Here is a 16,099-nt window from a genome sequence, read left to right as displayed (position 1 = left end):
TCCCCATTTACCCCCTCCCAAAAGTTTCTCCCCCCATCCTGGTGGCGATGGGAACAGGCTCTTGGGACAGCACAGGTAGGTCCCCTCTCATCGCCTCCTCTCTGCTCCTTGCAGGCTGCTCCAGGCAGATCGGCTTCTCCTTCGCGAAGCCCAAGCTCTGCGCTTTCTCTGGTCTCTACTATTGCGACAGCTGCCACCGGGATGATGAGACGGTGATTCCCTCGCGCCTCATCCACAATTGGGATCTGACAAAACGAGGAGTAAGTCCAGGCTCGGTTGGTGCAGGGAGCAGGAAAATGCTCCTGCATCTGCCTACGCTTCCTGAAGGTCCATCTGAATGTTTCCACCATCAGCAGAGGTGGAGATGTCCACACTACACCTCCCTCCAAGCCTCCTGGGCTGCTCCTCAGTGCATGCCTGCCTCTTGCCTCTCTCTGCCCCAGGTTTGCTGGCAGGCTTTGAAGTTCCTCACCCAGATCCGTAACCAGCCACTGATTGATCTGAAGCTCGTCAATGAGAGCCTCTACGACCACGTGGAGAGGATGGGACGGATCCGCCGGAGGAGGGAACAGCTGAAGCTGCTGGGAGATTATCTCATCATGTGCCGCAGTGGGGCCCTGAAGGAGCTGAGCAAGCGGTGAGGTCCCTCTGTGGGTGACATTACCCCTGCATCCCCCTGTTTGCACCCCAATGGTCTCCTGGTCCTCCTCATCGCTCACTGTTGGAGCGGGGAGCGATGCTGCCGAGGCATGGGCTGGTTTTTAGCTCCATGTCCTCTGCTATAAGGAGTTTACCCATCTGTTGGCTGGGTCGACACATTGAGATGTGACTCAGGAAACACCTTCCTGACTGAGGAGCTTCTGGCTGGACAGGAAACACCTGGGAAAATAGATGAGAGATTTATTTTCTTTTTCCCTGCTTTGAAATGCTTTCACGCGATTTCCAATGGCAGGATTTGGGATGTGTGGCACAATGCGAAAATCAGTCTGCAGTGATTTTCTTCAAGAGTCTGCATCATCCAAGCTCCCCCTTGCTCCAAAGCCGTTGAAGATGTGGTGGAAACCATCTACCATCTTCTTCTCTGTGCTTCTTTGCAGGCTTGATCATAGGCACTACCTCTTGGAGTGTTCCCACAAATACAGTGTCGCTGATCTGAGGCAGGTGAGAGCTTTTTGCATGGTCATAGGGGTTTTGGTGGTGAAAGCATCCCAGTTTCTGTCGAGCACGGCACTTCATCATCATCAGTAGAAGGTTTCAAATAGCTTTTGCCTCGCTCTTATCCATCATATGCACTCTGCAAGCTTGCACATCAGCTTAAAGGCAAATAACTGCTTTTATTTTAATTTGCCAAAATAATTGGCACAATCCTGTATCTTCCGAGAACTATGGAGATCACATAAGATAAACTGCTTCGCCTCTATTTAAGCCAGCATTGCTGCTAGTGCATCTCCATGCAAACTTGTATCTATTGCAAATAATGGAGGTGATGGGTAGTTGGATTTCACTTTGACTCCAAAGCCAGGAGCCCCATCCTGGCAGGTTGTGGGTGCTGCTGTGAGCTCTCTGGGGTCCTGTTGCGACCCAGGCATGTGTGGTTTTGGGTTGTTTTTGGAGGACAGCCTTGTCTTCACATAGCAGCTCAAAGAATGGGTGTATAGTGTGGATTTGCACAGTGCAAACAGGGTGGGAGACAGGCTCCATGCCTGCCTGACCTATCTCTGCCCCTCAGATAGCCGACGGCGTCTTTGAGACCTTCCTGCAGTCTCTCCTCCAGTTTGCTTCCCATCACGTCTACAACTGCGACCTGTGCACCCAGCGCGGCTTCATCTGCCAGATCTGCAACAGCAGCGACATCATTTTTCCGTTTGAATTTGACACTACCACCAGGTAAGCGACGTCTCTGTCACGTCCCACTGCTGCGAGGCCACCCAAGCTTATGGCCTGGCTTTTCCCAGGAGCCTGGACCATCCCCTGGGTCCCTCTCAGGGACTCTCCGCTCTCTAGGCACATAGCCCTGGGGTGGCCTGGTAATAGCTCTGAGCTGGTTGTGCATCCTCATGGTACCCATCAGCCCCAAGATGATCCGAACCAAAACTGGGTTGTTTGGGGCAGGAGAGGACCATCCTCACAGAGCTGAGATGTCACCAAGCGAGGTGGCTTAGCAGATTGAACATGCAGAGCCAGCCAGCACCTTGCTGTCAGCCTGCAAAAGCCTCGCTGGGTGCTGGGTCCCAGGGCAACAGAGAGGCTGGGGGGAGGAGGAGGATAATGAAGGTGCTGTGTGCCCCTGCCTCGCTCACCTAGCCAACACATCTCCCATTCAAATTCAGTCTGGCTCCTTCCAGGGGTTGCAGGAGGGAAGGAAAAGCAGCAGTGGGACTGTTCATACACCCCTCTACAACCAAGGAGGGGGAGGAAGGACACACAGACACGGATTTGGAGATAAATAGTGGGCAGCCCTGTGGGATGTGCTGGGGATGTTCCCAGCAGGACAGGAGGGACACTGGCTTTCATCTGGGTTTTTTCTCCTGCCTGCGGAGCTCGCATCCTTTGCAGGCAGGGTCCTTGCCTGCAGTGGGGTCGACTGCTGCACAGGGTTCAGCAGCTGAGCAGATGTTGAAATCGGGTGGGTGTGTTAGAAGGGGAGTGTTTATCCCCAGCATCAAGGTTTTCTAAAGAAATCAGTATCAAAACATTCCAGCCCAGGAGCGTGGTCCATCCATCGTAGGTGGAGAGAGATCTACATCTCAGTGGTTATTTGGCAATGAGTATAATCCTGGCAGAGAACTTTAACAGGCTGATGGTCTGCATGATATCACTTTGCCTGGCAGTCCCTAAAAGTGAGCAGCAACATCCAGAACCTGCAGAAAATGCCAACAAAACCAGGATCCTTGGGTACCCCGTGTGTTACATGGTTGCAAATATTTCCAGGGTGGCTGAGCTGGATTGCTCACTCACCTTCCTTGCCACAGGGGCAGCCATCATGCTTGTTATCGAGGACGACATCCCCAGGGGACGGATTTTCCCTAGAAAAAGAGCATACGGGCTCTGGAAAGAGCAAGTACACAGGGCTGAGCTCTGCTGGCAGCCAGCCGGAGGTCTCATGTCTTGTAAAGCCGGGCTCTGGAGTTTGTTGACCTCTTTTTTTTTTTTTTCTTCCTGGCGGAGGAGGTTGTGCAGCAGGAAAGCAGCTCAACCAACATCCTCGCCAAGCTAAACCCGGCTTCCTGCCCCTCTGCCTGCCCTGGGGGACAGCCAGCTGCTGGGGTCACACCGTCACTCGCTGCAGGATGCGTCTGAAACGCCTCCTAACAATAAACCCAGCCGAGCACGGGACATTCTCCTTTTCACAGCAGCGGTGGCCGCTTCCTGCAGCCGTTGCTCTGTCAGGTGGAGGCAGGAGATGCCGCCTTTTGGCTGCTGCTTGCTCAGAAACATGCAGGGTAAAAAAACAAGCCCCTGGTTTTGCAAATCCCCCTGTGCTCAGGGAGGAGCTGCCACCACTGCTAATCCCGAGAAGCCGCGTGAAAATATATTCCGCTGGGAAAATGCACAGTGCCAGGCAGCAACCCCCCATCCTGTCTATCCATGCATGAGCCTTTTCCGTATCTTGAGTAACTCGGGGTTTGCGGCCGCCTGTCAGGAGCAAGAGTTGACCCAGCGTGCGATATGTCATGGTCCCTTGCCTGGCATGCTGCTGGGCGTTTCTCTGCTCCCCTCTCCACTCGTCCTTTGGGAAATTAAGGTATTCAGTGGTATTCACACATCGATTGTGCACCAGGTATTTGCACTTGAGAGCATTTAAAAAATAATCTAGCTGACCCGCTGGCATGTGGATGGGCTGCATTTTGCTGCTACTGGCGAGGTGGGAGATCATGACCGGGAAAAAGTGAGCTCAGCCTTTGTAGCACGGACTTTTCTGTTGACTCAAGATAATTAGTGAACGCCCCTCGCAGAGCTGGGTGTCTCCTCCCTGCTGCCCCGCGCAAGGTATCATTTGTGGCTGTTTACATTCCTGCTGCGGCGCTGAGCCAGAGCAGGGAGGTCCCAGGCGGGTGCTGGTGAGACCTCCCTGGAGCTGGACGGCTCAAAGGCAACGCCATCCCCTGGCTGCCTGTCCCCTTCCTTGTGGCTCTGATGTCCCCAAGCAGCGTCTCTGCTATGTGCGGGTCCCGCAGTCAGGGTTGGGGGTCTCCTGGCTGAACCCCAGCCTGGCAAGCAGAGGGTCCGAGCTCTGGCACTGAGCTGCATCCTGTCCCCACCGGTGTTGCAACCCCAGACGGGCTCTCGCCGCCCTGCACCATCACAGGGTTTGGCGTCTCAGCCTTGAAACTTTGCTCTTGTGCTGTCACTGCTCCGAAAGCAAGGTGCAAACCTCACTCAACATCTCCCTCTTTCATCTGCAAAAAAATGTCGGTGTGCTGGCAGCTGCTTGCAACACTCTTTCCGGGCGAGCTGCTGCTTTTGCTTTCAGCTTGCTGGAGGTGGATCTTTTACTGGAGTAGTTACTGCTCCTGCTAGCAAGGTTCATCTTGAGCCAGAGCTGGCTCTCGCTGGGGTCAGGGCTCTTTGCTCAGCAAGTGCTCGGAGGAAGCAGAGGCAAGGATGTGTCCCCAGGTCTGGTTTGGTGGGGAGAAGTTCAGTCTTTGCTCTAATGTTACCAACAGGGTGGGTTTTTCGTTTTTTTTTTTTCCCGGCTTGGTTTCTCCTAGGTGCAGCGAATGCAAAACCGTCTTCCACCGGGACTGCCAAGCCAGTGCCAAGTCGTGCCCCCGCTGTGAGCGCCGGCAGAGGTACCAGCGACAACTGGAGGCGGAGGCCAGCATGGAGCTAAGCCTTTAGCATCCAGGGATCGACCTCGACGCTGCCTTTGGCTTCTCATCCAGCCGGACTAGTGCTGAGGGGACGGGGCGGTCGGGAGGTGCAAAGAAGAGACCGCCCCCCCTCCTGCCCAGGAGTTGATGCTGTGCCTGGCCCTTCCCTGGGGACAGGGAGCTGGTGGTGCTGGGTGATGTGGTGTGGGTGCTTCTGCCCCACGGAGGGACCCTCTGCCCACCCAGGGCTGAGCAAGGGAGGCTGGAAAGGTCTGTCCCCCCACTCACACTAAGCCAGTGCTGCTCGGGGATGCTCCCAGTCGCCCTCCTGGTGCCAACTTGGTATGTCCCCTCCTGGTGGAAACCCAGCAGCTTTCCAGGGTGTAAATCAGGATTTCCAATCAAGGGTGTGGATAACTGACATTGATTAAAGCTCTAGTTTTTTAGGAAGTTCGATACTGAAAAACCAGTATTTTTTTATGTGGGGGTTTTGCACAAGCTGGCCTGCGCCAGGAGGTGACAGCAGCCACGCGGGAGGGGACAAAGTGACACTTGTGCCTTTAGGGACCTGCGCGTCCCCGGGGGACCACGGGTGCCAGCCGAGCATCTCCCGCTCGGAGAGCCCGTCCTTCACCGTGGCCTCTGGGAAGAGAGGGGAGAGAAGAGCTGGGCTGCTCCTTTCAGCCTGCTGCTTTTAATCCTCGGAAGAAATTTTATTTTCCTTTCACCTGTCCCCATGCAAAAATAATAAAAGTTTATTTAATGACAAGCGGAACTGTCTTTGGGGTTTGCTTCTCCGCAGCGGGTGCCAAATCACAGGTGCCAACCTGACGCTGCGTCTCCGTGGGAGGAGGGTTGGGGACAGGGATGCTACCTGTCCTCCATCTTACCTGCCTGTCCTCCATCCTCCTGGCCCATCCTCCGGGGTTTTGCAGGGTGGTTGGGGGACCCTTCCCCATTCTCCCTGCCCCATTTTCCTTCCCATCTGCTCCCCACTGGTGTTGGCATCTCCAGTTCTTTTCCCTACCATCCCGCTCCCGGTGCCGGGAGGGTTTGGGGTGCACCCACCAGCACAGGGACCCCAGTGGGACTCCCCGGGGGGGGGAAGGCACAAAAGCCAGGGAAGCCACGCTCCCGTGGGACCCCCCTAATGGGGGTCCCATCCCCCTGCCCTGGGGAGGCCATGCCGGATCCGGCAGCGACACAGATCCCGGCTCAGCCGCGGGGCAGGGCCCTTCCTGCGGCAGGAACCTCCCGAGGAGCCGTTTCCTCGGCCGGGCGGCAGCGGGTCCCCTCCGCCATCGTCCCTTCCCTCCCACCCCGAGGGGAGGAAACAGGCCGGGTGCCCACCGCCCCTCTCCTCTGGCCGGGGGGCCAGGCACCCAACGCCAGCGTGGAGCCCGGCCCCGTCTTTCGTCGAAGCGCCGGCAGGAAACCGGGGCGAGTCGGGACCAGCCCGGCACAGGCGCGAGCGGGACCCGCTGCCGCGTGCCCCGCCGCCCCCGCTTGCACCCCGACACTGGCTGGAGGTGAGATTTTGGGGGGTCTTGGGGTTCGGTGGCTTTGGGGGTTTGGGGAGGGTGGGCGAGGACGGTGGTGGTGACCCCGGGGCTGTTCCAGGCGGGTTTGGGTGGTTTGTGGAACGGCCGCCTGGGGCCGGGGCTCAGCGGGGACCCCCCAGTTTGGTTCCCCCGGGGTCACTGCGCACCCCAAGAGGGGTTGGGAGCCGCCGTCAGCCCCTTCCCCGACCCGTCTCCCACAGGCGGAGGTGCCAGGGCGGCCATGGAGGCGGCAGTGCCGGCGGAGGAGGCATTGGTGCTGGTGGAATACGGCTTCGAGTACCGAGCCAAGGACGGGACCTTGGTCTCCATCAAGCCTAACGAGCGCTACGTCCTGCTGAAACGAACCAACCACCACTGGTGGCATGTCAAGAGGAGCGGGGACACCCGGCCCTTCTACATCCCTGCCCAGTATGTGAAGGAGCTGCCCCCCATTGCTACCCCGGCCCCGCTCGACCCCCCACCGCCGGGGCACGCCGGGACGGATCCAGCCACGCTCACCCCCCAGCAGCCGCCAGCCTACGAGTATCGGTTCGTCGGCGCCACCGAGATGGAGGAGCCGGCCGGAGGATGCTCGGTGCCCAGGAGGGACTCGGTGCCCAGGAGGGACTCGCCGCCGGTGCTCAGCTCTTTTCGGGTCTCCCCGGGGCTGACCCCCCACCCCACCGAGCCCGTTCGACCCTCACACTCCCTGGATGACCTGGCACGGGTGACGCTGACACCGCGCGGTGCCACCGCCACGGGGTCGCGTGGGCCCCCCCCGGGACACACTCGCCCGCTCGGCAAGAGCCGCTCCGAGACCCTCTACGCCGCCGGCAAGGACAGGGACACGGCCAGGGGGTGGCCAGGATCTGGCCACGCAGCTCAGGTACAGTGACATCCCCGGTCCTGTCCCCAAAAGCAGCGCACGGAGGGGGAGTTTGGGGGGGGGGGACAGGACGCCTGGGTCCCTTGGCTGATTCAAAGCCCCGTGTGTGTGTCCCGGTATGAGCCTGTGACCCCCAGCACAGGGTGGGGTGGCACCCAGGGGCTTCCCGGCACCACTGCCACTGCCAGGACCCCCCACATCCCCCACTGAACTGACCCCATGGGGCAAACCTGTGGGCCAACCGCCCCCACACAGGTTTGCCAGCAATTACCGCCTCGGGGTGGGGGGGGTGAGCGACCCCCACCCCAGGCACCCACCCCAAGCACCTTCTGTGTTCAGCCCCCTGCCCCATGCTGTGCCTCAGTTTCCCCACGCTTGTGATCACCCCTGGGCTCTCTCAGCCCCCCTGCAGCAGTGTCCCACCAGGGTGCAAAGCCCAGCGATGCCCGGGGTGGGGGGGCTCGGTGCCATCCAAGGGTCTTTGGGGCTTCCCACACCCCATCCCGGCAGCATTCCCAGGGTGAGAGGAGACAGAAAGGGGTTAACAGGGAAGCGCAGCAACTCCTCCCTGCTGGGGCGGGTGTCTCACCTGGGCGCAGCACCCAGTGCCGGAGGTGGGTGCTGGCTGCACCCCAGCTAAGGCGGGCGCCCCGTCACCCCAAAACCCACGCTCGCCCCAAGCCAGTAAGTAGCCCCGGGGCTCCCCGCTGCACCCCTCTTGCAGGGGGCACCCAAGGGTGGGGGGTGCCCCCCCAGCCCCTCTCCTCCTGCCGACACAGGCTGGGGCGCAGCGGGCTGAGATGGTGACAGCAGAGGGGGGGGTGGCCCCCGTCCCTGTCCGTCCCCCCCCCACTCCAGCACCTCTCTTTGGGGTAACTCCAGGCACCCGCAGCACCCCCAGCCCCGGGGTCCCCTGCTTTGAGGGGGGCTCGAGGTGTTGTGCCACCCAGGGGGGGTGTTTTGGTGGAGAAAAGGGGGTGTTGGTGGTGGAGGGCCGTGTTTTACACTCCATTTTACACCCTGCGACCCCAGCTGTGCCGGATTAAACCCCAGAGCTCTTTGCACACCCAAAGCCACTGATCCCCCCCTTTGGAGGGACCCAGCGTGGTCCCCAACCCCGGTGCCATCACCGGAGCTTTCCCCTTCCCCTGCCTAAACCCAACCGGTGCCAAAACCAACCGGTGTCGGCAGCGGTGGGGCTGCGGCGGCCTCGGCCCGGCCGCCATGTGCATCTACCACCTCGGCAGCCGGGACGGGGCGATCCCGGTGTCGGGGGGACGCAGCACCCCCCAGCTCGTCCCCGTGCCGTTGCCGGTGGAGCGGCACGATGCCGGATGGGCCAACCTAAATTTGGGGGGAGTTTCCCCACTTAGCGCCAGTCGCATCCCCGGCACGGCATCATCCCGGTGCAATTCCCGCTCGGTTGGCCTTGGCTTTACCGGAGTGGATGACGGGCGATGGGTGGCGGTTGACGGGGTGACAACAACCCCAAAAAAAGTCAATTCCGCCCCGAGACCAAGCGTCGGGCTCGGAGGCGGCTCTTCCGCTCCCCGAACCCCAGCAGGAAGCGCGGCCGGCGCGGGGCCCAGCACAGGGCGCCGTCGGCATCGCCGGAGCCTCCCGGTACCCCCACCGGTGCCCACCGAGATGGGTGACCGGGTGTCGGGTGCTCTGCAGCGGTCCTGTAGCAGGGTGTCGCAGCTGCTGCATTTGGGGAAGGTAGGCAGCACCCATGGGTGCACCCAGCTGGGAGGGGGTGGGGGGGTGGTGTTGTGGGGTCACCCCCCCACTTCCAAGCTCCCTCCTGAATTTCCCCCAAGTGTTTACGCTGCGGAGGTGGCATCGGGCACCAGTGGGTGCCAAGATGCCCATCCTGAAGCGGCGAGGGGCACCCAATCATGTGTCCCCCCCCACCGGGGGAGAAAACCCCCCAGGGTTGCACCCATGGGAAGGAGGGAGGTGCTGGAGGGGCTCCATGCCGGGGGTCCCCCCTGGTCACCCCCATGTCCCTTGTCCCCACCCAAGATGAAGGTGGCCTCTCGCCCTGGGTTTCCGGCCCTGCTCGCCGCAGTAGGGGGGTCACAGGGTGGCGGGGAGTGGGGGGGTGGGTGGACTGTCCCTGGGGACACTCAGTCCGCTGTCCCCCTCTGTTCCAGGGTGCCCCCAGGGACAGTCCACCCCCCCCCAACCCCCACCCCAGGGTGACGGGCAGGGCTGGGGTTGGGAAACTTTGTCCCCGCCGCCGTTGGAGGTTGGAGGGTGGCTCAGGGGCTGTAAAGCTGGGGAGATCAAAGGGTGCCAGGAGGACATTCCCCGCCGGCAGCCACCCGCCCGCAGCCACCTGGTCCCAGGGGACACGTCCCCCCTCCACCCCGAGCAGCCCCACGGAGTGGGGAGAGCTGGGCAGCAGCGCCAGGGGTGTTCGGGGCCTTATTTTGGGATGTGGTGATGGGGCTGACGGTCCCAGCAGCCGGCTCTGCTCGCCAGTGGGGTCAGGGTGCTGGGGTGAGTGGCAGGGCTGTGGGTGCTGGTGGTCTGGGTGCTGGTGGTCTGGGTGCTGGTGGTCTGGGTGCTGGTGATGTGCACGTTGGAGGTGTCCCAGGGTGCTGGTGTTGAGGGTGCTGGTATGAGTGGTGTGGGTGCAAGTGCTGGGGTGCTGATGCCGATGATGTGGGTGCAGATCCCGGGGGTGCAGGCACAGCGGGTGACGTGGGTACGGAAGATGCCAGCGCTGACACCGGAGACCACGATGCCCCAAGCCCAAACTCTCTCCACATGCTCAGGCCGGACTCCCATCCCCACTGCCAGCTGGGTGCTCCCTGCCCCAATGTGGGTGCTACGGGTGCCCTCCTCCACCACCCGGCCATCTACATCCCATCGCTCGCAGCTCCTGCCCCATGTGAGCGGGTGTCTCAGGGTAGTGCCTGCTGGGTGCCCGGGCAGGAGGGATGCCCCAGCAGCCGGGGCAGGGCAGGATCCAGCTCCTCAGCCCTCTCACCCATTCACCAGCCTGGGTACCATGGCAGCGATATCCCAGGAACGCCATTCCCAGCAGCCCTGCCCATCTCACGGCACCCATCGCCAACCGCAGCACCCGAGTGACCCATCTGTGTCCTCCCCAGGCACGCAAGGAGCCGGAGGAGCCACCTGCCCCCATCTACCTCAACATCCAGGAACTGCGGGAAGAAGCCGCAGCCACCAGCTCGGCCCCGGAGGAGGCCGGCAGCTCCGTGTCGGATTGGGAAACCCACACGGATACAGACAGTGGACACTTGTTTTATTATAACCCGGTGACGGGTGAGACCACGTGGGATTGTCCCTTTGGGCAGGCAGAAGATGGAGTGAGTCCTGTCGCCTCTCCCGCCTCCTCGCTTCCCCACAGCCCGGAGTTTCCCGAGTGGGAACAGTACATGGACGAAGCCAGCGGACAGGCTTTTTTCTATAATTCGGTAACAGGTGAGACGTCGTGGGACCCTCCCCACACGGGAGACGGAGGCAGCTCCCAGGATATGTACCCTGGGGTGACGCGGTACGGTCCCATGGAGCAGAGGGTGAGCACCCAGTGAGGCGCAGGGGTGATGAGGATGGGGACGGGGATGGAGATGGAAACGGAGACGGAGACGGAGATGGAGATGGAGGCAGAGATGGGGATGGAAACAAGAGATGGACACAGAGACAGAGATGGGGGGGGGGAGGGAAGTGGAGATAGGGATGGGGATGGAAATGGAGATGGACATGGAGATAGGGATGGGGATGGAGATGGAGACAGAGACGGAGATGGAGATGAAGATGAAGACACAGACGGAATGGAGACAGAGATGGGGATGGGGATGGAGATGGAGATGATGGAGTTGGGGCGGCCCCCACCTGGGCTGGCCACAGTTTGGGAATGCGGATGCTCTTGGTGGGGCACAAGATCTTGATGTGGCTCTTCTCTCCAGCCTCCCACTCCAGAAACGGACTATCCTGACCTGTCTCCAGATGAGCTGGAGGGTTATCCTGAGGAGGACTACTCACCCGTGGGCTCCTATGATCAGGGGGCCGCTCTCTGTCTGTCCCCGAGGCGCCCCGAGGAGCTGGGCTCGCCCCCGGGCTGGTACGGGCACAGCCACCCCGAGGGAGCCGTGTTCTACCCCGAGCACTTCACTTCTGACACGGTACGGGGATGGGGACAGGGTCAGGGATGGGGACAGGGATAGCAATGGGGATGGGGACATGGATGGGGACACAGATCGGGATAGGGACAGTGATAAGGATGGGAACAAGCTTGGCGATGAGGATAGGGACAGCAATGGGGACAGGTATAGGGACAGGGATTTCTGGCAGGGGATGAGCATCCTCGTGGAGCCACAAAAGCAGCAGACAGGGACAGTGGGTGTGAAGCCCAGCACCCTTCTGGCATGGCACCTTGGGCATCACCCGCTCCCTCCCTCCCTCCCTCCCCAGGTGCCGGTGGGTGGCCACCATGACCGGGCCAGCAGTGGCTCCAGCCAGGACAGTGGGCTCTTTGCCTGGCACAGCACCGTGCCGCCGGTGTTGGGGCTCAAGGAGGAGAAGGTGAGCACCCTGGGGAGGGGCAGCCAGCCCTTCCCCAACCCCGGCACCAGGAAAGGCAGGGGGCAAGCCTGACACCCCCTCCCTGCTTTGTCTTCCAGTTTAAAAGCCTCGAAAAAGCCGGAGTGCTCAACCGGACCAAGACAGTGGACAGAGGGAAGCGGCTCCGGTAAGCACATCCCAGTGTCCCCCACCACCGGAGAAGGGAGCGCCAGGGGGGCGGAGGGGACAAGGGCTGTACTGTCCCCCTGGGTGACCCCTCCTCTGCTCCCCAGGAAGAACTGGAGCTCCTCCTGGACGGTGCTGGAGGGGGGGATCCTCACCTTCTTCAAGGACTCCAAGCACTCGGCTGCTGGTGCCTTGGTAAGAGCCCCAATGGCCTCGGTGGGGGGCCAGCACCCATGGGATGGGACCAGCACTCATGAGATGGGACCAGCACTCACTGCATGGGACCAGCACCCATGAGGTGGGGCCAGCACCTATGGGACAAGGCCAGCACCTTTAGGATGGGGCCAGCACCCACTGGATAGGACCAGCACCCATGGGATGAGACCAGCACACATCGAATGAGGCTAGCACCCATGGGACAGGGTCAGCACTCAGGGGACAGGGCAAGGACTCACAGGATGGGATCAGCACCTGCAGGATGGAGCCAGGACCCATGGAATGGGTCCAACACCCATGGGATGGAGCCAGGACCCCACACAAGGACCCCTCCCAGCCCTGGGCTGGGTTGCCGCACGCCGGCGGGGGTGCGCTCACACCTCTGCTCTCACACGCTGGGCCAGAGCTGGTGTCAGGGCATCTTAATGAGTGCACAAGGCTCGTTAGGGTGAGCGAGGAGGAAGCGGTGCCTGACCCAGCCCCCCCACCCCCCCGCTCCCCGGCACCCAGCACCCACCGCCCGGATGCAGAAGCTGCCGTGGCTTTTGCAACACCCTGCGGTGACAGTGGCAGGGGAAGGAGAGGGGATGGACCCACACCATCGGAGGGGGGGACGTGGTGCTGGCCCCACCGCCGGGACCTGGGTGCAGGGCTCTGTCTGGGGGGGTCCTTCTGGAAAACAGGGATGGGGAGGGGCTGGATGGAGGGGGAGCGTGGCCAAAGCACCCCGAAACCCACGGCATGGGGAGAGCGAGAGGGTCTGATGCTCTTCCCTTATGAAAACCCCAAGGGACTGTCCCATCCCTGGGGACAGCCACCCAGACTCCTTTCGCCATGTAATGCTCCTCCCGCATGGTGCTGTCACTGAGCGGGACCCTAATGCTGAAGACCCCCGGGGTCCCTGGGCAGGGCTGGGGATGTCCCATGAGGTGATGATGGCTGTAGGGCCCGGCTGTCCCCAAACTGGTGGCCACGACACCCACGCTGCTGCAGCAGCACCACATCCTGGCCCTGCAGCGAGACCCCGGTGCCATGGGAGGGGACAGAGATGTCCCACAGGGGACATTTGCCACTCCTGCCTTTCTGGAGGAGGAAAGCCCGCAGCCCCCCCTGCAGAGCAGGACCCCAGTGTCCCCGTCCCCTCTGGGTGGGTGCCACCCTCGTCCCCTTGCTCCTGCAGCGGCACCCCAGCACCCTGACCACCCCCGAGCACACGGTGGAGCTGCGTGGGGCCACCCTCGCCTGGGCCGGCAAGGACAAGTCCAGCAAGAAGCATGTCCTGGAGGTGAGACGGGTGACAGCGGGGGGGACATCGGTCACCTGGCAGGGTCCACGTGTGGCCCATGAGGTGGTGGCGATGCCAGCACCCACCTGGTTCATCTCACCAGTGGTGAAGGGGATGTGCTGGGGTTGGTGGTGGTGGGGACATCCTCCGATGTCCCCAGGCTGGGAGCAAAGGGACGTGCTGCACTGCCGGCCACCGTCCCTTTCCTATAGGCAAGGAGATGTCACCAAGGGATGTCCCCACTCCCAGAGGGGTTTTTCCACTCGGGCTTTGCATGGGGAGGAGGTTTCCAGCCACCGTGGCTCACTGGCAAATGGCAACAGTGGGGGTCATCAGTGTAATGAGTTGGGCGCTGTTCTCAGCCACAACCTGGCCCCCAAAGCCAGGTGCTTGCAGCCAAATGCGGGCAGCCCCGTGGCCCTGCCCTGACTGCTGCCTGCTGCTCCTGCAGCTGAAGACACGGGAGGGCTCAGAATTCCTCATCCAGCACGACTCGGAGCAGATCATCACCGCCTGGCAGAAGGCGATCGCTGACAGCATCGGCAGGCTGGTGAGCAGGTGCCCGCCGACCCCCGCCCTGCCACCCTCGGGATGGGCACAGGGGTCTCACGCTGCCCCTTCCCTAGGGCACCGGCCTCCCCGACGAGGAGGATGCCGAAAGCGGGGCTGAATTCGGCTCCCGAGAGAAGCTGGGGGGAAGCGAGGAGAAGAGGGCAGGTGAGCTCGGGCATCCTGGCATAGGGACAGGCACTGGGGTGGCACCGGCAAAACCATCCACCGGGCAGGGTGGGATGGCCACCCCGCGGTGTCCCCAGCTCCTCGTGGTGGTGGGACGTGCCAGGAGCCCCCCAGTCCCTCAGGACAATGCTGATGTGTGCCCTGTCCCCACCAGTAGCCGGGCAGCCGATGGGCAGTGCCAGTGGTGAGAACGACTCCAGCAAAGTCCGGAACAAACTCCGCAAGTTCCTGCAGAGGCGGCCGACGCTGCAGTCCCTGCGCGAGAGGGGCTACATCAAAGGTGGGTGTCAGGGTTCGGGCTACATCAAGGGTGGGTGCTCAGGGTGGAGCTGAGCCCCCTCAGGGTGTCCCCAAGCTGGAAGGTGGGTGGGAACAGCCAAGGATAGAGCTGGGGTAGAGGGTTGGGGGGACCAAGACCAACTCCAACCTGACGTCTTGGTGATGGGCTTGGGCATGTCCCATCACCGCCAGCCACCCCAGTGTCACACCTGTATGGGAACAGGACGGACCATGATGTCCCCAACCCTGTCCCCCACCCCAGACCCACCACCAGGCATCCTTTCGGTGTCACCCAGCTATGCTCAAGTGCCCATTGGTTTTTCCAGATCAGGTTTTCGGCTGCTCCCTGCAAGCGCTGTGCGAGCGGGAGCGGGGGACGGTGCCCCGCTTTGTCCTGCAGTGCATCCAGACCGTGGAGAGGAGAGGTACCGCCCTGGGGCTCGGGGACAGGGACAACCCCAGGGGCACTGGGATGGGGACAGCTCTGGGTAAAGCCTAAATTTGATGGTTGGATTTTCCCTGGAATCCCGGTGCTGGCTGCTGCAGGCAACCAGCATGACCATACCAGACACTGTCACTGTGTGCCACCCGGCTGTGGGCATCTTCCAGGGGACAGTGGGGACATGTGGGTACCCAGAGCTCCCTTGATGGTGGCTGGTGTCACATCCCAGGGCGGGTTGTGGTTAACCAGGAGCTTTCCCCCCCCCATCTCCACCACCGTCCTCTGCCAGGTCTGGACATCGATGGGCTGTACCGGGTCAGCGGCAACCTGGCCACCATCCAGAAACTGCGCTACAAAGTGGAGCACGGTAAGGTCACCCCATGGTGACAACGGGGGGCAAATGGGATATACCCCCCCTGCCCAAGGTCAGGGTGATGGGGTACCAGCCAAGGAGGGAAGGGACGGGGACCCTCACCGGTCCCTGGGGCTCTGGGACCTGCCTGAGGTGCTGTCCTGGCCCCGCAGACGAGCACCTGGACCTGGATGATGGGCGCTGGGAGGACATCCACGTTGTCACTGGGGCGCTGAAGCTCTTTTTCCGGGAGCTGCCGGAGCCACTCGTCCCCTTCAGTCACTTCGACAAGTTCATCGCTGCCATCAGTAAGGCCCGGGGACAGGGATGGGGATGGGATGGGAATGGGGATGGGAACAGAGATGGGGATGGGGACGGGGACGGATGCTCCGGCTGCCGGAGCCAGCACCCCACCGTGTCTTCCCTCCCCTTGCAGAGATGCAGGACCCGACCAGGCGGGGCCGGTGCGTCCGTGACCTGGTGTTCTCCCTCCCGCCTGCCCACCACGACACCATGAAGGTCCTCTTCCACCACCTCTGCAGGTGACACCTAGCTCGCTCCCCCCCAAACCCAAGCCAGTGGCAGGAAGGGGGACAGGACCTGGGTTTGGGGGCATTCCAGGTGACAGCATCCCTTGTCCCCGCAGGGTTATCGAGTACAAGGAGGAGAACCGCATGTCGGTGCAGAGCATCGCCATCGTCTTCGGCCCCACGTTGCTGCGGCCGGCGAGCGAGGAGGGGAACATGGCCATGCACATGGTCTTCCAGAACCAGGTGGTGGAGCACATCCTCAATCAGTACAGCTACATCTTCCCCGACGGCTAA

General features: G+C 61.8%; 2 protein-coding genes across 3 annotated transcripts in view; both read left to right on the top strand.

The window, feature by feature from the left end:
• Positions 1 to 5,345, top strand: part of PLEKHM1 (pleckstrin homology domain containing, family M (with RUN domain) member 1) — a 19,633-nt gene extending 14,288 nt beyond the window's left edge. For both annotated transcript variants that reach the window (XM_010561340.1, XM_010561341.1), the window contains exons 8-12: positions 115 to 260; positions 444 to 637; positions 1,098 to 1,161; positions 1,730 to 1,887; positions 4,713 to 5,345. In XM_010561340.1, coding sequence (XP_010559642.1) covers positions 115 to 260; positions 444 to 637; positions 1,098 to 1,161; positions 1,730 to 1,887; positions 4,713 to 4,842 — 692 coding nt within the window. In that variant the 3' untranslated portion in view covers positions 4,843 to 5,345. The remainder of the gene's footprint in view (positions 1 to 114; positions 261 to 443; positions 638 to 1,097; positions 1,162 to 1,729; positions 1,888 to 4,712) is intronic.
• ARHGAP27 (Rho GTPase activating protein 27) lies at positions 4,260 to 16,099 on the top strand. Its single transcript, XM_010561444.1, has 16 exons — positions 4,260 to 4,264; positions 8,858 to 8,960; positions 10,364 to 10,792; positions 11,183 to 11,398; positions 11,688 to 11,798; positions 11,897 to 11,964; positions 12,071 to 12,158; positions 13,360 to 13,464; positions 13,916 to 14,014; positions 14,091 to 14,181; positions 14,360 to 14,482; positions 14,808 to 14,906; positions 15,213 to 15,290; positions 15,449 to 15,583; positions 15,712 to 15,817; positions 15,922 to 16,099. Exons 2-16 carry the CDS (start codon positions 8,889 to 8,891, stop codon positions 16,097 to 16,099), a joined length of 1,998 nt encoding a protein of 665 aa, XP_010559746.1. The 5' UTR covers positions 4,260 to 4,264; positions 8,858 to 8,888.

This window comes from Haliaeetus leucocephalus, unplaced genomic scaffold (genome assembly GCF_000737465.1).
Source record: "Haliaeetus leucocephalus isolate CR32 unplaced genomic scaffold, Haliaeetus_leucocephalus-4.0 Scaffold144, whole genome shotgun sequence".
Taxonomy (NCBI): Eukaryota; Metazoa; Chordata; class Aves; order Accipitriformes; family Accipitridae; genus Haliaeetus; species Haliaeetus leucocephalus.
The sequence above is the reverse complement of the archived record's forward strand: the minus strand, read 5'-3'. Positions and strand labels throughout refer to the sequence as shown.